This window comes from Balaenoptera musculus, chromosome 8 (genome assembly GCF_009873245.2).
Source record: "Balaenoptera musculus isolate JJ_BM4_2016_0621 chromosome 8, mBalMus1.pri.v3, whole genome shotgun sequence".
NCBI lineage: Eukaryota > Metazoa > Chordata > Mammalia > Artiodactyla > Balaenopteridae > Balaenoptera > Balaenoptera musculus.
Window position 1 is genome coordinate 26,762,844 of NC_045792.1, and position 24,286 is coordinate 26,787,129.

The window sequence follows — 24,286 nt, forward strand, 5'->3', positions numbered from 1 at the left end:
GGAATTTGTGCATTTCTGCTAGGTTGTTCATTTTATTGGTGTATAATTGTTTGTGGTAATCTCTTATGATCCTTTGTATTTCTGTGGTGTTGAATATAAGTTCTCCTTTTTCATTCCTGATTTTATTGATTTTGACCCACTCTCTTTTTTCTTGATGAATCTCACTACAGTTTTATCAATTTTGTTTATGTTTTCAAAGAACCAGCTTCTAATTTCATTGATCTTTCCTATTGTGTTGTGGGGTTTTTTTTGTTGTTGTTTCTATTTCATTTATTTCTACTCTGAGCTTTATGATTTCTTCCCTTCTACTAACTTAGGGTTTTGTTGCTCTTCTTTTTCTAGTTCCTTTAGGTGTAAGATTAGGTAGTTTATTTGAGGTTTTTCTTGTTTCTTGTGGTAGGCTTTTATCACTATAAACTTCCCTCTTAGAACTGCTTTTGCTTTGTCCCATAGGTTTTGGATCATTGTGTTTTCATTTTTCTTTGGCTCCAGATATGTTCTTATTTCTTCTTTGATTGACTCAGTGATGCATTTTTTGTTTAGTAGCATATTGTTTAGCCTCTGCCTGTCTGTGTTTTTTGCAGTTTTTTTCTTGTAATTGGCTTCTAGTCTCATAGCATTGTGTTAGAAAATATGTTTGATATAATTTCAATCTTCTTAAATTTACTTCTTAAATTTATTTACTTTAAAATAAATTTTAAATTTATTTTGTGGCCTAGCATGTGATCTATCCTGGAGAATGTTCTATGTGCCCTTGAAAAAAATGGATAGAATACTGCTTTTGAATGGAATGTTCTATACATATCTATTAAGTCCAGCTCGTTTAATGTGTCATTTAAGGTCACTGTTTTCTTATTAATTTTCTCTCTGTTCTCTCTGAATGATCTGTCCATTGATGTCAGGTGTTAAAGTCCCTTACCATTATTGTATTACTGTCAACTTCTCCCTTTATGTCTGTTAATATTTGCTTTATGTATTTAGGTGTTCCTATGTTGGACGCATATATATTTACAACTGTTATACCTTCTTCTTGGATTGATCCCTTGATCACTATGTAATGTTCTTCTTTTTCTCTTGTTACAATTTTTGTTTTACTGTCTATTTTGCCTGAAATAAGTACTGCTACTCTGGCTTTCTTTTCACTTCCATTTGCATGGAACACCTTTTTTCGTCCCTTCACTTTCAGTCTGTGTGTGCCTGTGCCTTTAGATCTGAAGTGAGTCTCTTATAGGTAGCATATATATGGGTCTTGTTTTTGTATCCATTCAGCCACTTTATGTCTTTAGGTTGGAGTATTTAGTACATTTACATTTAAAGTAATTATTAATAGGTATGTACCTATTACCATTTTGTTAATTGACTTTGGGTATTTTTATGATTTGGGAAGATTTTATTTTTTGGATGTTGTCAGAAATTACAGCAATAAATTCATATATATGTAATTACTACATTCAACAAATAATATTACAATACAATTAATGCATACAAGTACACTTAGAACAGGTTTAATTTCACAGCACCTAAACTGCCCCCAGAGTGACTAAGGCACTGTTCCTCCTCCCTCCTTTGTACTGGTTCACTGTTGTAGCTGTTAAGCACAGGTACATGCAAAGTAACACAACTGATTAGCATGGTATTCCTCAGGTCAAGGAAGAGTTAAGGAGTTTAGGTTAAGTGCTAGATCAGAAAGTTGGGGATATACTACTACAAATAGTAAGGAAGTTAATAGCCTGGTTACTTGGAAGAGTATAGGAGCAGCTACTAAGTGGCTAATCTACACTGTAGGAGGAACAGCCTTTGTGTTGTTTGTGTAGTTCTTTTGTTGTTGTTGTTGTTCCTTTCTTCTTCTTTTGCTCTCTTGCATTGTGATTGATGACTATCTTTAGTGTAATGCTTGAACTCTTTTTTTTGTTTGTTTTTTTTTTTAATGTGTATATCTATTATAGATCTTTGGTTTGTGGTTACCAGGAGGTTTGTATATAGCAATTCGTATAGATACATGTGATTATTTTAAGTTGCTAATCTCTTAAGTACAAATGCATTTTAACAACCTTGCATTTTTACTCTCCTGTCCATGTTTGGTGCTTTTGACATCATATTTTACATCTTTTTGTTTTGTGTATTCCTTAATTGTTTACTGTGCATATAGATGATATTATCACTTTTGTCATTTAACCTTCCTACTAGCTTTATACATGGTTGGTTTACTATCTTTACTGTGTATTTACCTTTATTAATGAGATTTGCCTTTCACAATTTTCATATTTCTAGTTGTGGCCTTTTCAACTTAGAGAAGTCTCTTTAACATTTTTTGTAAAGCTGGTTTTGTGGTGCTGAACTCTTTTAGATTTTGCTTGTCTTCTAGTCTCATAGCATCATGTTAGAAAATGTTTGATATAATTTCAATCTTCTGAAATTTACTGAGACTTATTTTGTGGACTATTTTGTGATCTAAAACTGTGATATAAAACTGTTGATCTCTCCTTCAAATCTGAATGAAAGCCTTGCTCAGTAGAGTATTCTTGGTTGCATGTTTTGCTGTTTCATCACTTGAAATATATTGTGCCACTCTCTTCTGGCCTGCAGATTTTCTGCTGAAAAGCAGCTGATAGCCTTATGGGAGTTCTCTTGTTCATAATTTGTTACTTTTCTCTTGCTGCTTTTAATATTTTCTATCTTTAATTTTTGCCACTTTAATTTCAGTGTGTCTCGGTGTGGTCCTCTTTGTGTTGATCATGTTTGGGACCCTCTGTACTTTCTGGACCTGGAGGTCTGTTTCCTTTCCCAGGTTAGGGAAATTTCCAGCTATTCTGTCTTTAAATATGTTCCATGTCCCTTTCTCTCTTCTCCTTCTAGGACTCCTATAATGTGAATGTTAGTATGCCTGATGTTGTCCTAGAGGTCTCTTAAACTGTGCTCATTTTTAAAAATTCTTTTTTCTGTTCAGTTTCAATGATAGCCGCTACTCTGTCTTTCTGGTCCATTCTTCTGTATCATCTAATTAATTGTTGACTCCTTTTAGTGTATTTTTATTTCAGTTATTGTATTCTTTAGTCTGGTTGGTTCCTTTTCATATTTTCTAACTCTTTTTTAAAATTCTTACTGTGTTCATCCATTCTTGTCCCGAGTTCTTTGAGCATCCTTATGATTATTACCTAAGACCCTTTATTGGGTAGATTGCTTATCTCCACTTCACTAGGTTCTTCTTCCCTGGTTTTATCTTGTTGCTTCTTTAGGAATGCATTCCTTTGTAACCTCATTTTGCCTAATTATCTGTTTTTAATTCTACGTATTTGGTAGGTTGATTACATTTCCCAATCTTGGAGAAGTGGCCTTTTGTAGGAGATGTCCTATGCATCCCAGCAGCACAATCCCGTCTGGCCACAAAAGCTATATATTTAGAGGTTCCCCCTCTGTGGGCTGCATGGGCTCTTCTGTTGTGGTGGGCTAACTACTGTGGGTGATCTTGTAAGCATGGCTGGCACCTGGTCCAATTGGTTGTCAGGCTCTGCCCTTGTTTAGAGGCTGCCAGCTGCTAGTGGGTGGGGTCTTGTCATGGGTTGGCTGACTGTAGAGCCCTGGTTGGGGGGGGGGCGGTGTCTCAGGGCTAGTGCTGGTGGGTGGATTCAAGTCCTTGGGTGGGTGGTTGTGGGACCAAGTGTTCTGGATCTGGTTTTGGCCTCCTGGTGGGAAAGGTCAGCTCCTGAAATGGGTGGCTGTGGGATCTGGGATGTCCCAAAGTTGGCACTGGCCTATGGGTGAGTGGGGCTGTGTCCCAGAGTGGGTGGTTGAGGAGCCCAAGGTATCACAAAGCTGGTGTTGTCCTGCTGATTTCCAGGGCTGGGGCCCAGAGGTCCTTAGGGCTAGTACTGGCATGCTGGTGGATGGAGTCTGGTTCCAGGGTCTCTGGCTACAGGACCCTGGGGATCCTGGAGCTGGTCTGTCCACTGATGGGCAAGGCCAGTTCCAGACACAACTGGCTATGGCATGCATGGTGTCCCAAAGCTGGTATTGACCTGCTGGTGTGTGGGTCCCGGGGTCTCTGGCTCAGGACTCCAGGGATCTCAGGGTTGGTCTTGGCCCCTTGAAGGGTAGTGCCTGGGCCCAGGTGGTCCTGGGGCTAGAGGTGATTGCTGGCAGAACAGAGTCCTGTGGAGTCCCAGGGTCTCTGACTGCAGGGCCTTGGATGTCCTGGAGTTGGTTTCAGCCAGCTGGTGGTAGAGCCAGGGCCCAGGGGCCTTGGGACTGGTGCCTGCCCAGAGGTGGGTTAGGCTGGTCCCAGGGCTAGTGTCAGCCCACTGGTGGGTGGAGTCAGGTCCTGGGGTCTCTGGCTGCAGGGCTCCAGGGATATTGGGGCTAGTGCCAGCACACTGGTGGGTGGGTCTGTGTCCTGGGCTTTCTGGTAGGCGGGTCCAGGTCCTAGGGTGGCTGGGGGCTCAGGGGAAGCTATGGCAGTCAGCCTGCTCATGGATTGGGCTGTGTCCCTGCCTTGCTAGCTGCCTGGCCTGAGACATCCCAGTATTGGTGCCAACAGGCTGGTGGGCAAGTCCAGGTCCTGGCACTATAAGCTACAAGGAGGATTCCAAAATAGCATTTGCTAGCACCAGTGTCCATGTGGCAGAAAGAGCTTCCCAAAATTGCTGCCACAATTATAATTATCCTCCTGTTTGTGGCTCAACCACTGGGGGTATGGGACTTGACTATATTGTGTCTCCACCCCTCCTATAAGTCTTATTGTGGTTCCTTCTTTATATCTTTAGTTGTAAAAGATCTTTTCTGCTAGTCTTCAGGTCCTTCTCATCAATAATTGCTTCGTAAATAGTTCTCTTTGTAAAAAAGTTCTCACTGTGTTTCTTCATTCTTCCTCTAAGTTCAGTGAGCATCTTTATGACCATTACTTTGAATTCTTATGTGGAAAATTGCTTATCTCCATTTTGCTTAGCTCTTTTTTTGAGGTTTTGTTTTATTCTTTCATTTGGAACATATTCCTTTATCTCTTCATTTTGCCTAGCTCTCTGTGTTTGTTTCTATGTATTAGGTAGATCAGCTATATCTCCCTGTCTTGAAAGAGTGGCCTTGTGTAGAAGGTATCCTTTGGGGTTCAGTAGCATGGTCTCCCTGGAGTATTCCAGGAGTATCCTCTGTGTTGGGTGTGTGTGCCTTCTTGTTGTGGCTTACTGTGGGAGAGCTGCTCTGTGGGGTTGGTCTTTGGTGAGTCTGGCTCTAAGGCCCAGCTGCAACTGTTACAAAACTTTTATGTGCAGGGCTGGGCCCTTCTGTGGAGCCACTTTGGGGGGCATCAGTGACATCCATGGGTGCCTGACAGGACTGGTGGTGCGGTGAGCCACTTTGGAGGGGCTCCAGTGCCTACTGAGGGAGCCTGCCAGGTCTGCTTTGGGGGATTGCTGGTTGGCTCTGGTCCAAAGCAAGGCGAATGCAAGGCAAAGTGAGTGGTGTTGATTCGATAGGGAGAACAAGAAATGACACCTGACAGTGCTGGGCCAGCAAGGTGGACAGTGAGCCACAACCTCCATCCCCCCACACCCCCAAACTGGCATCCACCAGTTCCTCCGTACCCAGAGAAAGTTCCAACAGATCCCTGCCCCTCAGACATGTGCCCTAAAATTAGTCGATTAATCTCCTTCATGTATGATTGAGGTGCTTTTCAAACTACTGTCTCTGTGCTGGGAATTGGGAGAAGGTAAGTTTTTAAGTGTGAACCCTATAATAGTGGATTCTCAGTTTCCTATAGCCCTCTGGCTCTCCTGGAAATAAGCCCTGCTGGTTTTCAAAGTCAGACATTATGGGAGCTCATGTTCCCAATGCAGGTTTCCCAGGTTGGGAAGCCCAAAGTGGGGTTTGGAGCCCTCATTCCTCAGGGACGACCTCCGAGCCTATGATATTCCTTCCAGCAATGAGTTGCAGTGATGGAGTGTGGGTTCTGGCTAGAGCATGTCTCTGCCCCTCCTATCCATCTCAACGTGGCTTTTTCTTTTTATATTTAGCTGTGGAAGTCTTTCTATTAGTCGTCAGGTTGGTCTCAGAGATAGTTTCTCTACATATAGTTGTAATTTTGGTGTGTTCGTGGGAGCAAGTGAGTCGAGGATCTTCCTACTCTGCCACCTTGTCCTGGTCCCTGGATTGAAATTGATTAACTTTGTATACAATGCTTGGAAATTAGTAGGTATTGGATAAATGTTTGCTGAATAAATAAGCAAATAGATGAGTGTTGTATACATGTTAAGAAAGAAAAATGATAGGCTGGGGTGGGCAGAGACAAGGAAAATTGTTTCTCTTCTGTTAGCTTCAAGATATTTGTAATATATTATTATCTTACACAGACTATTCGACTTTTAAGTTTACATTATGATAATCAGCAGAAATAGACACAAATTAATTGTAAAAATAGAATTCAAATATATATATTTCTAGTATAGTTTCTATGGTTTTAAAGGGAAAGACATAGGGCAAGTACAGATACAATTTAAGCCTGGACTTTGGAAGAATGTAAAAATCATTTGGAATGTGACCTTGAAAAAAACCTTAAAAAATAGAAAATGAATTCCCTATATCTAATCTTGATCTTTCTTCCATTTGCCAGTGATTGTGTGAACCTTTATTTTCTTCCTTCCTTCCTTCCTTCCTTCCTTCCTTCCTTCCTTCCTTCCTTCCTTCCTTCCTTCCTTCCTTCCTTCCTTCCTTCCTTCCTCCCTCCCTTCCTTCCTTCCTTCCTCCCTTCCTCCCTCCCTCTCTTTCTCTTTCTTTTTTTCTTTCTTTCCTTCTTTCCTTCTTTTTTCCTTTTTGTAAGAACAAGACCACTTTAATTTTCTGCCACAATCTGATTTTAAACTTGGCATTGGTTGTATATGAGCTCGGAGAAAACACAGAAAATCAGTAGGGGGAGTATTGAATGATTATACAGTTGATCTTAAAAGGAGAATTAGGAGTGAATTTGTTCTTTACCTTTCTGACTGAATCAAAGTGATCAAAAAGATTAATCACTTCATTTGCTGGCAGATAGTATACTTTATCACTGAACTATTTAATATACTCTAGAAGTTATAAAGAGTAAATATTTTTATAATGTTTACAAGATTCAGAAGAGTGTCCTCAAAGGTATTGTTGAATGTTTTACTTCTTTTTTGTTAATTTCACTGTCTTTTAAACATTTGAAGAGTAGATGCAAAATTCTACTGAAATAAATTATGAAGTTCTCTTTTCTATTTAAAGAGAAATAGTGCTTGTCTTTCCCTAAACCATAGTAGATACTTCTATGCAGCTGCTTTCTATTTAAGGCTAGTAAAACTAATTTATTTTATATTTCTAAAATTATCAAGAATATTTTTCTTTATCTTTCTTTTTTTAAAGCTGAGCTTCTGAATATTTCTGACAACAATAATAATGGAAACTATTCTAATAAGTATTCTTGCAGCATCAACTAAAACAAATTTAGTTGAACACAATTTAATCCTAGAATTCACAATTCTTTTAAGACAAAAACTATATTTTTCTTTTTCAAAAAAACTTATATTCTTTGCTTGCTTTACTTTACAATTTATCTTTTTAAAAAATTTTATAAGAAAATTAGGAATAGCTCCATCCATGGCAACAGTAGCTAAAAGACAATTAGAGACCCCTTTATAATTCCCACAAATTTATACTACTCTGACTGAGATCTGTAAATGTATTTTCATTTTCTATGAAAACAACAAACCCCATGAATTGTAATGGGACTTGTACATTCAAATCAATTTGGCAAAAAGTAAGATGAAAGAAGTAAAATTTTCCTTTTTTTGGACATAACCTCATGTCTTTTAAGTTCCTCTTATTTTGTTGCAGCTCCTGACTGAGCAAAGCTCTATATGCAAAAGCAGCTTTATAATGAAGCAAAAGCAGCATGCTCTGCCAGTACTGTAGTGTAGGAAATTGCTGATATAATTTCTTTGCTGTAGTAATTTGAGTGCCTGATTTGTTCCCGTTGCACCTTATGCATTGTTACTTTAATATATGGAAATGAAACTCTTATGCTTTTTTCAGCTTATACAACAAACTCTAGAAAACCCAAATTTCCCATCATCTTTGGTGGGTGAGATATTTTGGACAAGAAAGCTTCTCAGGTAACTGAGAGCTTACCTTTAGAAACTCTGGGTGTTACTGGGTGCTCTTCCCTTGAATGCATAAAAGAAATATCTCTTGCCTGTGTCTTCAAGTGAAGCTCATTCAGACTTTCATTTATTTCACAATAATTTTTTGATCCTCTTTCATATCACTGGGAATATATTGGTAAATAATAAGAATAGACCCTGTTCTGATGGGGAGATATGTCAACAGCAAAGACAGATAGCTAAACTAATACAACACAAAGAATCCACTTTCTTGTTACTACAGGTCTTTACCACTTCATCTTAAATTACTGTGCCACTCTAATTCTACATTTGCTCCCACCCGATTTTTATCAGCTAGAACTATGGGTTGGCCAAGAAGTTTGTTTGGGTTTTCCCACAACAGTATCTGCCTTCTGAGCTTTTACAGACCTCCTTGTTTTTGCAATTGTTTCTGTCTGAAATATCCTTACCTTTTTTCTGTTCCTGGAAAAATACAATGCATTTTCAATTTAAATGTCTGTTTTCTCTGTGAAGCATTTCTGACTGTCTTGATTATATTCAGTCACCACATCTTCTGGGTTCCTGATATATTTTGTAATACTTCTGTTTCTGAACCCATCAAATTGTTTTGTAATTATTTATTCGTGTTTCTGAGTTCCCAGCTTGAGTGTGAGCATTCTCAGTGTAGGGACCAGGTTTTGCTCATCTTTGTACAGCCCTGCAGTGCCTGGAATGATGTCTGGCACATAGATGTTGAATTAATATATAAGGAATCAAGGGCAAAATTGTCTAGTCTACTACTGTTGACTCATCCCTACTGTTATAATGTGTGCTGTTTAATCCTATAGATGATTCAAATAATCAAAGCTATTATCTCCAATTATCAGATTTCTTCTTCAGTGACTACTCCTTGTAACTGAAGGTAGCTTTACCCTTCTCTTTGTGCTTCTTTTTGTCTCGTCTATCCCTTACTCTTGTTTTTGTGTTTTCTTTTAAAATTTTAGTGTGAAAAAATGACTTTATGGCCATTAGCCAGTAACTAAATAAAACGCGTATTTCCTTCTAGATAATGATACTACCAGTTATGGCATAAGAGGCAGGCTACTGAAGCCTTTGAGTGTTTTTGATGCTTTATTCAGAGCCAGAGATGTTTTTGGAAGTGGAGGTGGATTGGGTAGAGTTCTAGATTTAGTGCAATTTTTTATGTTAGAGAATTCTGAAAATTTGTAAATGCAGACTCTAAATAAACAGAGTCTTACTTGTTGCCACACATTTGGCAATTTGCCAAAAATCCTGTCTGGGATCTGACATCTCATTTAGGTAGTACTAGGTAAGTAGGTAGCCTTGGATTTAGAATAAGTTAGCTGGGGGCTATGTCCACATTTCACCACTTACGTGCAAACAGCCATATTTCTGTTTGTAAGGAATTTTCCTTTTTCTAATTGATCATGCCCTGAGATAGAATTATTGGCTTCCTTTGGTGATGTAACAAACCTCTGAGAGGTCAGTCATGGCTTTTAGGCTTTTTTGATTAATTTTCAATTAGTATGACAAGGTCACTGGGTTTGCCAATTATCTGAGTGTCTAATGGGACACTGAATTTCCCTTTCATATAGTGAAAGCGAGAATACTGTTGAAAGGGGCACCACTTTGGGTATGGATTAGAGGCAGTTTGAGATAACTGTGAGCCAGCTGTAGAGCCATTTTCCCCCATTCTTTTGTTAAACATCTATTTCATACTGTAAGGTTGGCCCATACCATCTTCTCCTGATAAATACTTGGTTAGACTCCTTAAATACATCCTACGGCCAAATAAATAAATTGTCCTAGGGCCAATATAGTTCCAGTTCTCTATCTAATGCCTTTCATATCATCATGTATTGAATAAGAACTGGCACTCATAGCAAAATTCCTGAGATGATTGATCATTTTCTATGTACTATATTTCTAAAAGAAAGAATATATTTTAGTAGGATTTTAGGAAATGCTTTTGATTTGAGCCTTAGTTAACCAGATAAGAGTTACTAACTAGAACAGAAATTGCTCATAAATTTATCTTCAGCAGAGCATAATGCCCGACCTAAATAAAGTGGACACTCAATAAATATTTGTAGAATGAATGAATATACTGAAATGGCCACTTGACTGAGGTTTTACTTCATGCTTCTTTTCAACGTATAGCCTATGTGTAAAATTATATATTGCTTCAGGATCAAATGCAATTATCAGGAAGTCTTCATTGGAAATAGCATTATTGACTTTTAGCGTGAGCAGGGTTTTTCAATATCGTATAAGCCCAATGCTCCTTATTTAAAATAAGGAGAATAAGAGTCATAGGCATTAAGTTACTCCACTTACTTTTTAAAAATTAACAATTGAAGATTTCTTACCCATCTCTCAAAAACTAAAAACATTCATCATTTTTGGAAACATCATTATTTTGGGAATATGTCAATTGACCAAAAGAAGAGGTAGAAGAAAGTACATGCCATCCCACTGCCCAGACTGTATTCCAGAAAAGGAAGGTTTCATTGACTATAGAACACAGAAATCTAGCTGCATGACTCTTGGGTTTTCTTCATGGTGGATTAAAAATATGTGAGCAACCATTAGCCTTAAGTGCTATTTTGTTCAAATAATCTTTAATGCCTGAAAGACAGTTACGATCAAGTTTGTTGCTGCATTTTTGTATACTGGGTTATACATATGAATCAAAGTCTGACACTTAAATGTCCAACTGATAAGGCATAAGATAAAATCATTAGGGACTTTTTGCAAGCAATCAAGTCCAAAATTTAAAATCAAAGGATATGTGTGAAAATAAATAATATATGAAAAGGTTCCCACTTTATAGTGGGCACTTATTTTGATATGAAAACAACTCATTTGTTTCCAGCTATATTAAGCTATTTTGAGCTACTCTGTAAAATAATTGATGAAGAAAACTAGGTAAGATGAATAATGTTAGTGTCCAAAATGGTATATTACTTTAAGTAAAAATTGAAACTCTTTCTATCAATAATTGATCACATATTCAACAAATACTCAAAAAGTATCTTTAGTTTTAAATTTCTTTTCACAGTTTTATTCTGCAGATGAGTGAACCAAATTGCCCATTGGATTTAGAGAGACAAAATGTAATTTGTTTTATTGCAGCATGAAACAAACAATATAATAAATCTAACTAGGTAGTTTTGCTGTATTTCTATTGCCTTAAATAGCTCAGTGGGTGATATTTACATAAATTCTTTCATTTTTTTCTATGGTGTAATTTATGGTGGAAAAGTCAATATAACTTTAAAACACATTTTCAAATACTTGTTTTGAAACTCATGTTTTGAGATGTTTGAATGAATATGTGGTTAACTGCTATTTTAACTAGCAATACATTTATAAGAACTAATTAGTTCATAGCATAAAAATAATTTGGAAAACATGTACAGAAGATAAAGTGCTTCTTGAAGCAGTTGTTCATTAACATATTTTGAGAGAAAATTGTGAGCTATTTCCATTATGTTTTTGAAAATTGATACAAATTAAAATGTCAATGAAGTAATTATTGACAGCATGTCACCACAATAAGAAGTGTGCCCATCCTTCTAGAAATTTACTAACACATCCCCTTATCCTCATTGTATTAATTTCACTATCTTCTGAGAAAGGGCTACCTTTTTTCAAAGGCATTTTTTGAAGGGAGATAAAGATGGCAGAGAAGGAGGACATCGAGCTCACTTCCTCCTGCAAACACATCAAAAATATATCTATATGTGGAGCAACTCTAGCTGTAAACAACTGAAAACTGGCAGAAAAGCTCTTCCACTAACAAGACTGTAAGAAAGATCCACACAGAGATGGGTAGAGAGGGAAGAGAAGAAATCAGGTCAGAACCCCCATCCCTAGCAGGGGACACAGAAAAGGAGGAGGATATCATGGGGTTGGACATTCTCCCTCGAAAGTGAGGGGTTCGAACCACATATTGGGCACCCATACCTGGGGTCTTGCACTGAGAAGACAAGTCCCCTTAGCTGGTTTGAAAACCAGTTGGACTTAACACGAGGCTGTAAGAAACTGACACTTTGGGCTTCTCTGCTGGTGCAGCGGTTGAGAATCTGCCTGCCAATGCAGGGGACACGGGTTCGAGCCCTGGTCTGGGAAGATCCCACATGCCGCAGAGCAACTAGGCCCGTGAGCCACAACTACTGAGCCTGCGCGTCTGGAGCTTGTGCTCTGCAACAGGACAGGCCACGACAGTGAGAGGCCCACGCACCACGATGAAGAGTGGCCCCCGCTTGCCGCAACTAGAGAAAGCCTTAGCACAGAAACGAAGACCCGACACAGCCAAAAATAAATATAAATAAATAAAGAAATTGACACTTTACTTTTGAAGAATGTGCACACACACTTGCTTTTGGGAAAAGATGCAGGAAGCAGATTGAAAACTCCCTGGGGTTTTGACCAGTTTCCTGCAGCTGCCCCAGAGCACACCCAGCCCACACTGGCAGCCTGCTCCAGCCCCTCTTGCTCTGCTGCAACTCTCCACTAGGGTGAAGGCAGATGATGGTGCTGGCTGGGACCTAGACCTGCACCTGAACAGGGTGTACCGAGTGCAGAAGAGGCAGTTTAGGATTGACCTGGGGCTCTAACTGGCAGGCCAGGGCTGTCACAGTGTGTGCCTGAGCCTGCTCCAGGTGTCTGCTCTGATCCCACTTGATCTTTACTACTGAGATTTTTCCTTTCTTATAAATTCTCACTTCTCGTAGCCTTTTCTTTTCCATTTTAACACTTCTTGTAGAGTTGGTTTAGTATTATAAAAAACTCACAGGTCACATCATTATTCAACAGTGAAAAGCTGAAAGCTTTACCTCTAAAATCAGGACCAGGACAAGTATGCCCAGCCTTGTCACTTCTATTTTCATAGTATTGGAAGTCCTACCCACAGAAATAAGACAAGAAAAAGTAATAAAAGGCATCCACATTGGAAGGGAAGAAGTAAAACTGTCACTACTTGCAGATGACATATTACTATATATAGAAAACCCTAAAGTTTTCACTAAAAAACCATTAGAACTAATAAACCAATTTAATAAAGTTGCAGGATACAACATTTATATAGAGAAATCTGTTGCTATTCTATACACTAATAATGAACTATGGGAAAGAGAGAGCAAGAAAACAATCTCATTTAAAATTGCATCAAGGAGGTTAAAGACCTATACTTTGAAAACTATAAGACACTGATGAAGGGAATTTGAAGCTGACCCAAAGACTTGAAAGGTATCCCATGTTTATGAACTGTAAGAATTAACATTTAAAAAATGTCCATACTACCCAAAGCAATGTACAGATTTAATGCAATCCCTATCAAAGTACAAGGACATTTTTCACAGAACTAGAACAAATAATCCGAAAATTTATATGGAACCACAAAAGACCCTGAATAGCCAAAGCAAGATTGAGAAAAAAAAGAATAAAGCTGGAGGTATCACACTCTCTGACATCAGACTATACTACAAAGCTACAGTCATCAAAACAGTATGGTACTGGCACCAAAAAGACACATATATCAGTGGAACAGAATAGAGAGCCTAGAAATAAACCCATGAACCTATGGTCAATTAATCTACAATAAAGAGGAAAGAATATACAATGGAGAAAAGACAGTCTCTTCAATAAGTGGTGCTGGGAAAACTGGACAGTTACACGTAAAAGAATGAAATTAGAACATTTTGTCAGACCATATACAAAAAAAAAACACTTAAAATGGATTAAAGACCTAAATGTAAGACTGGAAACCATAAAACTCCTAGAAGAAAGCATATGCAGAACACATTATTTGACATAAGTCATAGCAATATATTTTGGATCATTCTCTTCAAGCAAAGGAAACAAAAGCAAAGGTAAACAAATGGGACCTAATTAAACTTAAAAGCTTCTGCACAACAAAGGAAACCATTGACAAAATAGAAAGACAACTTAGTTAGTGAGAAAAATTACTTACAAATGATATGACTGATAAGGGATTAATATCCAAAATATATAAACAGTCCACACAAGATCAAAAAAACAAACAACCTGATTAAAATATGGGCAGAAGACCTGAACGGATATTTTTCCAAAAAAGACAGAGATGGTCAACAGGCACATGAAAAGATGGTCAACATCACTATTTGTTAGAGAAATGCAAATCAAAACCACAATAAGGTAGCACTTCACACTTGTCAGAATGGTTTTCATCGTCAAAAGCCCACAAATAACAAATGTTGGCAAGAATATGGAGAAAAGGGAACCCTACACTTTTGGTGGGAATGTAAACTGGTGCAGCCACTATGGAAAATAGTATGGAGGTTTTGTAAAAAATTAAAAAATAGAACTACCATATGATTTAGGAATTCCACTCCTGGATATATATCTGAAGAAAATAAAAACACTAATTCAGAAAGATACATGCACCCCAATGTTCACAGCAACATTATTTACAATAGCTAAGACATGGAACTAATTAAAGTGTCCTTCGACAGATGAATGGATAAAGAAGATGTGAGATATATATATGTATATATATATACACACACACACACACACACACACACACACACACATATATAGCATGAAATATTACTCAGTCATAAAGAAATAAAATTTTGCCATTTGTAACAACATGGATGGACCTGGAGAGCATTATGCTTAGTGAAATAAGTCAGGCAGAGAAAGACAAATACTGTTTGTTATCACTTATATGTGGAATTTTAAAAAAAATTAAGTAATTAACATAACAAAACAGAAACAGACTCACAGATATAGAGCACTAACTAGTGGTTATCAGCAGGAAGAGGGAAGGGGGGAGGGACAAGACAGGAGTAGGGGATTAAGAGGTACAATCTACTATGTATAGATGTATAGAATAAATAAGATTCAATGACATGTTGTACAGTACAGGGAATATAACCAATATTTTATAACAACTCTAAATGGAATATAATCTATGAAAATATTGATTCACTATGTTGTACACCTGAAAATCATCTATACTTTAATAGAAAAAAATCAGAGACATTTTTCTGATCAAGATTACTTAGCATTTTACTTTTTAAAAAATGCTTTGTTTGAGTCTCTGAAATTGTTTTCTATTGTTATTTCATTTTATTAAAGAGGATATTGAAACACAGAGTTATTGAAGTAAATGTACAAGTTCCTGACAAAGTTTGGATTAGCTCTTGTTTTTAGATGAGTCAAGAAACATTAAAAGTGATTTTGCTTAGAGCTACAGGAATTAAAATATAGACAGTTAAAAAATGTTCAGAAGAGAAAACAGTTTTTCTTGGGGAGAAATTTTATAGGACAATTAAGAACACAATATATTCTTACAGTAGAGTAGACTTTGTTACAATTTATGAGATTTATATTTGAGCCGCATTTTAAAGAGACAAAAGTCTATTAATAGTCTTATTATTACTATGCAGTCATGATAGAAAAGAAACCTTTTAGAATTCTGAAGAAATTAAAATAGAAATGGTAATGGTAAACACTCAAGTTTTCTAAGCTCTGGGGATCTAATGTGCAGCATGGTGACTATAGTTAACAGTACTGTATTATACACTTAGAAGTTGCTGAGAGTAGACCTTAAATGTTCCCACCCCTAAGAAGAAACGGTAATTATGTGAAGTGATGGAGGTGTTAGCTAGCCCTACTATGGTAGTCATTTCACAATATATTTGTGTATCAAATTATAATGTTGTATTCCTTAAACTTACACCATGTTATATATTAATCATATCTCAATAAAACTGGAAAAAAAATAATTTCTTTGAAATCATAACAAAAGTAAGAGGCTTGGTTCCCTTAGTGAGAGCTTATTTAAGGCTTATTTATTCAACAAGTTTATCCATAGCACCTGGGTGTGCTGATTTTCTTCTTAGAAACCTGCTAAGCCTCTGAAATGGGTCAATGTGCTTTAGGCACTCAATTGCCTTCTCCAGATGTGGTCTTTTAAGCACAAGTCTTTTAGCAACTAGAGGGTCTTTCTAAATTTATTTATTTATTTATTTATTTATTTTTGGCTATGTTAGGGTCTTTCTGAGCCTTACTCACCCACTGACAGGAAGATGTTAGAATTGACTGTTCTGTGGGATTCATGAAGAGTTATTTACAAATCTTCAGTTGTTCATGTCAAACAACTCAAACTCTCAACATAGGGATAGAGTGGGAGGGAGGGAGAATGGGAGTCTGAGCTGAAGTGACCAGGTCTTGCTTAAGAAAGTAGGAGAGTTTTTTCTTGGATTCCATAAATGCAGACTAAAAGTTTCATATACCTTGTATAATCACAACCTTAATGATTTCTTGGATTCCCTGAGGAATACACCTGAGTGATGTACAGGTTAAAATTAACGTTTTCTAATAAAATAATAACACAATTAATCAATCAAATGTTTGTTTTTCTTCTTCTATAAAAGGGTAACAGAAGGAGAGTACTCTGTCATTTTTCCTTACAGTATAGTCTGGCTTCACGAGAACTTTAAAAGAAATACTACATGCTTTTTTACTGTTAACATTTACAAATGCTAATTATAGTTGAAGAAGAAAACTTACGGCATCTAGTTCAGCGTCCCTGGATATTAAGGAGAAATCTCTGAAACATATCTTGGCTTTGGTATGTATAGTTGAGTACTTAACTTGTTCTTATAAATAAACCTCCAAATTGGTAAGTTATTACTACGAATCAAATCATATTGTTATGCAAATAAACTGTATGTAGCAAACTAACCAATAAAACATGCTACATTATTGTCTAGCTAACCTAACATATTGTAGATAAATATGGGCAAACATTTATAAAACCACTAGATGGCATTCATTCACTGCAATTTTGGCCAAATACAGCCTTTAAAGCTTTATCATGATATGCAGGATTAGGGGCAAGGCAAGTGTTATCCATTATTTGATGATATTTTTCTTTCATATAACACACTGACAAAGTTCAATTTTATCTTTTCCTGTATGCTTCAAATCAAATCAACAGATACTTACTGAAAGCTTTATTAAAGGATTCTCCCTTGTGAGGAGATTTGAAAACCATCTTCACTGTGGTGGTAATGTATTTACTTACAACATCTAGAAGAAAATATGCTATATACACTGTGCCACTTAATTTTCTTTTATTTCATTGCTTTATTAATTCATGTTGATATTTCTCACAGAGCTATTTCTCTAAAGGTTATAAAAAGTACAGAGTCACATTTTCTAATATTTTAGATGGCATTAATCTTCAATCTTAATGCTTATGAAAATAGGAGGTCAAGAGCTCTTGAGTCACAAAAAGTCCTTTCTACTGCATGTCTTAAAAATGTGTGAGGAAAAGTACTTCTAACTTCATTGAGAACCACAATGGCCTTTGGTGATAAAAGATTATGATTTAGTCTTGGAGATAGATAAATCATGGAATGAAAACTCCCAAACTCCACACTTCAGGCTAAATGGTTAGAAGAAGATATTGATGGGCCAAAAAAGGTCAGCTATTTTTGTAGAAGGTCCAGGTTAATAATAACATAAAGTCCAGTACTTACCTGTTCTAATATGTTTTGAAGCCTCTCTATCTCACAGTCTATTACAAATTTCTTCTCTTGTCTTCTATCAAGCTCTTCTAGAAGTTGCCTATAGCTGACATCATTAAAATTTTCCACACATATAGCACTGACATGCCAACCATTTTGTCCTGCTTTTTCCATGATAGCTTGAAGTATCGAGTATCCTAGTGGGGAAAAAAATCCAGAGGGGTTACTAAAAACATGCCCTTAAATAACATGCAGGCACTGAGTCTACATCAATATTTTTATATTCCAAAATATACAATGAATTATTAGAAATTTAAAAACATGAGTGTTTATTTCTGAATCATTCAATTTTACTTTCTTTACTTAGGGCAAAAACATTCCTTAAAAATATTGCTTGAACGAAGTAGCAACATCATACCTTGAGTAAGCTCTCAAAATCCCTCTACTAAAGACAATTACATTGCTTTAGACACATTTTTGATGAGATAAACCAAAAACAAAATCTAGTACCACCTGTAGTCAAGAACAATTTAATAAACTTTTTGCTAATTTTACTCACTAGACAGAATTAAGTTTGAACAACTGTATTGATTTTCCCCTTGAGCAAAGTAGTAACAACATTTTTGGGTTCAACTGTGTCATAAAATAAACATTGCAACAGTATTTATTGAGGACCCATTATTGTAAATGGAGAAGGCATTATTTAACTCTTCCTATCTTGGTAGGGGAATGATGTGGATTGGAGGTGAATTGAATGAAAACTAGGTGATGCAATGGGCACTCAAACTCATAATCTAGTAGAGAAAACAGACATTCAAATAAACAAATGCAGCTTAGTTTACAATTGTGTAATGATAGCCGTACTCAAGGGAAAGTGTTGGCCCAAGGGAAAGTTTGGTTAAATCTGCCTTAATGGGACCAGGAAAAATGCCATGAGGAGAAACAACTTAAATTGGGTCTTGAAGGTTGAAAAGGTGCCTTTAAGATTGCTGAAAAAGGAGCATTTATTAGCTGGAGACAGACTTCCAGAGGGAATGGAATGGTCTTTACCCTGTTCTTCATTCAGATCTCTCTGCATGTGGAAGGGAAGTCATGTGTCTTAATATCTGGGTTAAGGATGAAGGGGCAAACTCATGAACCCAGCACTTAGAATATTTCTTCATGACAACATTGTCTTGAAATCTTGCTTTTTCCAGCTCTCAGTTTTGAGTTGGAATGTGAAAAAAAGGAAAAAAAGATTCTTTGAATCTATGTATAACATTTAAACAAAGGTTATTTAGGATCAGAGCCTGTTATTTTTTCCCCTTGTGGCTTAGCATAAAAAAAATGCTAGTCCTCTTTAAGAAGGTCTAACACTTATTTGAGCTCATTCTATGGCAGCAGCTGCCTATAGTTTCTCCCTCCCTTGGTCCCTGGATTTAGAGTGGAGAGCTGGGTGGATTAAATGTGAAGATTTAAAATGAATGCAAAGCATTTGCTAGATAAGAGCACTTTTATTCAGTTTTCTGTTTGGTATGTGAGTCTCTCAGATTCAAGGATTTTTATTTTTAGGTATGTTTTCTACAAGTCAGAGTTTCAAACGTTACGGATGTTCATTTAATATCAACAGATGGAACTGATGATGAGGTCATATTTGAAATATAAATTACCTGATATCCTGCCAAATGAAATACTGTGGCAGTCAGGATTAATTTTTATCAAAATGAAAAAAATTCCCTGAAGAGGAAGAAAGAGGGCATGTTAATTACTATATAATTATTCTAGTATATCTATTGCTTCATTTAGTCTTTCCTTTTGTAATGTATGCCTGTAATTATCTTTTCAAATCTTACCTAGATTCCCCCTATCCCTGCCCCAAATCCAGTACTCTTTCCCTTGTTTCCTATTATATGCATATGTAACATGATGGTCTGCATCCTGTCTTAATGAAATCAAGCAGGACTCTGAGGGGTCCTCCTGGGTTCAAAAGTCCCTCGGTGTCCCCCATTTCTTGTTTTTACAGAAAGGCTTTAGTCTTCTAGGCTTTCCCTGAGTTCCAAAGACCATCAGTTACTAATTAGGGAAGTGAGGGAACACAGAAACAAAGGTGAAGCAAACTCAAATGGTCTTGGAGAAAACACAAAGCCCAAAAGGTCTTAACAGAAAAAACATCAGGGGCCAACTGGGAAATGAAATTCTTGACCATCACATAATGCTCTAAGTAAATAATAAAATGTCTCAACTATTGTTTTTGCTCTCTCCTAGAAAGAAGTTAAAGGATCACAAGACCATGATTTACTAATTTGCTTTGCAGGAACAATCAATCAAAATCACCAATGACACATCAAGTCATAAGACGGTGACAGGAAGTCTGCAACTGAGATCTATGGGAAGCTGAAATTACAAAGCCCCCTCCCCTTTTACCCTTTTTGCTTTTAAAACCCTTGCACCCTGGCCAACCAGCAAGATGGATCTGAGACAAACCTACATCTCCCATCTTCTCTGGAGAGCAGCACCCTCTAGATCAGTAAACCTTTCTCTGATCCAAACTCCGACGTTTTTGTTTGTTTGGCCTCACTATGCATCTAGCACACAAACTTGGGTTAGACAACATTAATGTACACGTTCATGCCTCATTTATCCTGTTACTGGGAGTTGCTCTCTGAGTGAATCAATGTTCTTTCATTCGTTTTTGACACCTATGAACATGTTCTTTTTAAAAATACCAATTGACATCTTATTTTCCCTTTTCTCCTTTTATTTACTGTAGTACCAAAATAATTTAAAAACTTTTTGTTTGATTTTCTTGCATGTTGTAAAAATAATAACTATGTCCATACACATCATCCCTGTGACCAATTCACAGCTTGGCACTGTTCTTTAGATATTGCCTTTGTTCGTTATCATCACGTCATGTGGATATCAGGATTCATGTCAGTGCTAGGCTGTTATTTTCCTGCCTACAGGAATTTTACAGAATATAGAGCCACACATCTTCTGATGAAATTTATACATGTTCCCAGTTGCATAACAGATATTGAACGATTCACGCTAATAAAACAAAATTATAATTCAAATTCAACATTTTGTTATCTGATTTTTCAGATTTAGAAGTGACACTAGAATTAAAATAAAACAAAACCCTAGGACACAATCTTTGTTAAATGGCAAAGAAAGTTGGCTGCCTAAAAAGAACCATTAATCATAGTCAGAAATAAATGGCATCTTTTTAATGCAAAGGACACACAGTTATAGTTTCAGAGCCCAGTTGAAAATTTGAGTTCTTTTACAAGCTGTGTTTGATTTTAATATCCTATCTTATTCATTGCAACTCAGATGTGCCTGTCTTATTTATTTGCCAAGATAGTTGGGAATATATTGTAATTCAGAGAAAATACTGCTGTTGAATCTATGATTGTGTAACTTAGCTGTTATATAAACTAGAAAATCACAAGTCAAGTCATACTAATTCTACAACTGCCTACGATTTGTATCTCCTAGTTCTTAGAAAATCTGTAGTGCAATATTGTTGGTCAGAAAATGAATGCTACAGTTTTAGGTGAATATCACAAGAGTAATGGGGAGTTCACTACTGTAAAGAATTTTCAAGTCTTGCTTTTATTTAAAAGCTGTCTAACATTTTAATCTAATATAATTTATTGAAAACCAAGATATTCAAGATTCTTTAAGGTATGCCAGGATAAACAAAGTTATGATTCTTGTCTTGACAAGGATCTAGCAAAACTGATATTTAAGTAACTATTATGCAAATTACACTGTATTGTATAAGTAACTTCAAAAGACCCAAAATAATTTTATTAGAATGGTAGTGAAAATGTATGATGGACAAGATCACATTGTTGGATTAAAATAAACGATTAAAGGCTTTTTCATGGTTATTAAAGAACACTATCAATTACACATACAAATATTTTTAAAATGTTATGTAATGATATTACTAATTATGCTAAATAGAATCATAGTGATTTAAGCAGTCTTGAGCTACTGTATCCTTACACATCAACACTTTTTATATCACACATGAATAATGACCTATTTTGGGTGAGTAGTACCATCCAGATATTCGGCTGCTAGCAACAAAATCTGGGCTTATTTATTTGATGTTATCTTTTGAAAGAGTTATTTGATTCAACTATCTGCACATGGAGGGGCAGGAGGAGAGTCAGGAAATATTTATGTCAGAGTGGACATAATTTCAAAAAGGAGAGAGTTATCTGTATGCTATTAAAAAACCCTTCTCTTTGATAAGGATAGAAAAGTGCTTTTTAATTAGGAGGTCACTGGTGCACACAACAGGAGTAGCATCAATGGAATGCTGAATATAGGAGTCATATTTCAGAGAAGTAAGAAATTGAGGAGAAAATGAGAAGTGAAAATATAGAAACTAAGAGGAATATCATCAGAATAATTAATTTAATGAGATGAAGGATATGCCTTTATAAGTATGAGATAGAGAAACATTGAGGCCATGGAAACTCATTTGGGAAGGAGAGGACTGGGTCTGTCCCATGTGGCATCGTTGAGCTTAAAAAGAAGTGACAAAGGGATATAGCAGCAGTTTGTACTTACTCAAATTAAAGCCTCTTTCATTAATTTTATAGATTGCTATGCAGATACCCACTACTACCCAATTTCTCTCATCTGGCATAATTACTGGCATCCAAAGCTGGTATACTCCAAGAGAAAGGTGTGTATATCTGAAAGTCTACTTTATACTGTGTTTTAATCTCAGTCATAGAGAGGAATACGATTCTGTAATCCTCACGGCATTTAATGCCATCATGATGGCACTACAGAGCTGATTTAGTAACCATTTGGTTTGGACTCTTTCCAAAGCAGCTTAGGTACTGAAATAACATGTTCAAAGTCTACAGTCTGAACTCTAAGATCTCAGAACACAGAAGGAGTAACCAACAATGTAGCTTGGTTAAAATTATCTGCAGCTGTGACTATAGCATTTATTTATGCCATAGTTCAAGAAGGGCATAGTGAAAATAAGCAAAGAACTGCCAACTTACCAGTTTGAAGCCATACATGTAAACCTGAGGTAAGATGGAATGTCTTGAGTTTTCCCTTTTCTACAAAAAATCAAGAGTAAAAATAGAAAATCCTTCTTCAAAGATGGCTATTTTGGGTCTTAGATTTTCCCTAAGTCTTCTTGTATTTTCTGACAATAACATTTATTGTCTCTTGACCACTACATTGTAGTGTCCATATTTAATTCAGAGATATCATACAGAGGAATTTGATACTTTAAAACTTTAAAGTTTTCTGTCAGTTGCAACTGAACCTAATCCTTATTTATACAGGCATATAGCAAATATTTTCAACTATTTGCCACAGGTTGAAGGCACTAAACTCCTCCTCCCAGGCATACGTTATTTTCTTATTTCTCTTGGGCTTTTCTAGAACTAGACCACTGGAGAATTTTATTTCACTTGTTTACATGGCAACTAGACTAATCTTTGTCTAGTTTGTTTCTGTCTGGAAAGTCTATGGTACTTCCTTGAATAAAGCTTTCAATGTTTTCCTATTCTTTTATGATACATGCCAAAATCTGGTCATACTTGTCTCCTCCCTCTCTTTCTAGTCTCATTTTGTACCACTACTATTCTTGTTTTCTAACCTCTAGCAACATTGTCCTTCTCAGATGTTTTAAAAGGTAGCATGCATCTCCACCTCATTGCCTTTGCACAATGCTAGTGCTCCCTCTAAAAGACTATTTCCTTCCACTTTTGCCTTCTATTCATTTTTCAGACCTCACCTTAGACATCACTTACCTTCTAACTAGATCACTTCTCCCTCATATAATCTCTTGTAGCTTTCTGTATATTTCTTTCAGAGATTTTTTTTTACCAGTTTCTAACCATATATTTTGAATGATGACCTGATTAGTGTCTTCCCTCTCCTCCCCCCACTCCCATACTGTAGGCTCCATGAAAGTAGTGAGTATTTCCGTGCTCAGTATTTAGTCTAGTGGTTCTCAGTAGATGCTCAGCAAAGAGTTGTCTGAACACAGAAATAAATTAATGGGAATTTCATAGAGAGGAATTAGGATGTCAAGAGGATCAGAAGAAGCATGGCAGGTCACATTCAGGAACTTCAAATACTTCAGATTATGTTGTGTGTTTGGAAGAACAAGGAGGGTGTGTGGAAAATTGTTGTGGACTGTGGGAAGAGCTTCAAAGGCTGGAGAGGCAACAAGCAAGGGACATCTCATAAGGGCCTTCTCTACCATATTATAAAATTTGGCCTTTACTCCTCAGGGACTTTAAGAAGAGACTGACAGAACTGCATGTGTTTTAGAGGGATCGTTTAGCTAAGGTGTGAAGGATACAATGGATGAAGGTAACACAAAAAACAGGAAAACCAGTTGGGAGGCCATATCGAAGTAATGCAGGTGAGAGATAATAAGGAAGGAGAGTAATTTCTATATTAAAGTGGCAGAATAAAGCAACTTGTTTACTGTTGAAACATAAGGAATAAGGAGAAGGAAGATTTGAGCATAATGACAATCTGTTCTTCTGGTGCTCATTTTACTTGTTTTTGGAAGAAACTCTTAGGTCTTTTTGATCTCCTGAAGAAGCGAATATTTTTCTATTTGGATTTCAGATGTCAAGTAACTTCTAATGA

General features: G+C 36.5%; 1 protein-coding gene across 1 annotated transcript in view; it reads right to left on the reverse strand.

Moving 5' to 3' along the window:
- Positions 1-24,286, reverse strand: part of GRIA4 (glutamate ionotropic receptor AMPA type subunit 4) — a 529,834-nt gene that overhangs the window by 159,437 nt on the left and 346,111 nt on the right. Inside the window, exon 5 of the mRNA XM_036860032.1 lies at positions 17,666-17,850. Within this exon, the coding sequence (XP_036715927.1) occupies positions 17,666-17,850 (185 nt within the window). The remainder of the gene's footprint in view (positions 1-17,665; positions 17,851-24,286) is intronic.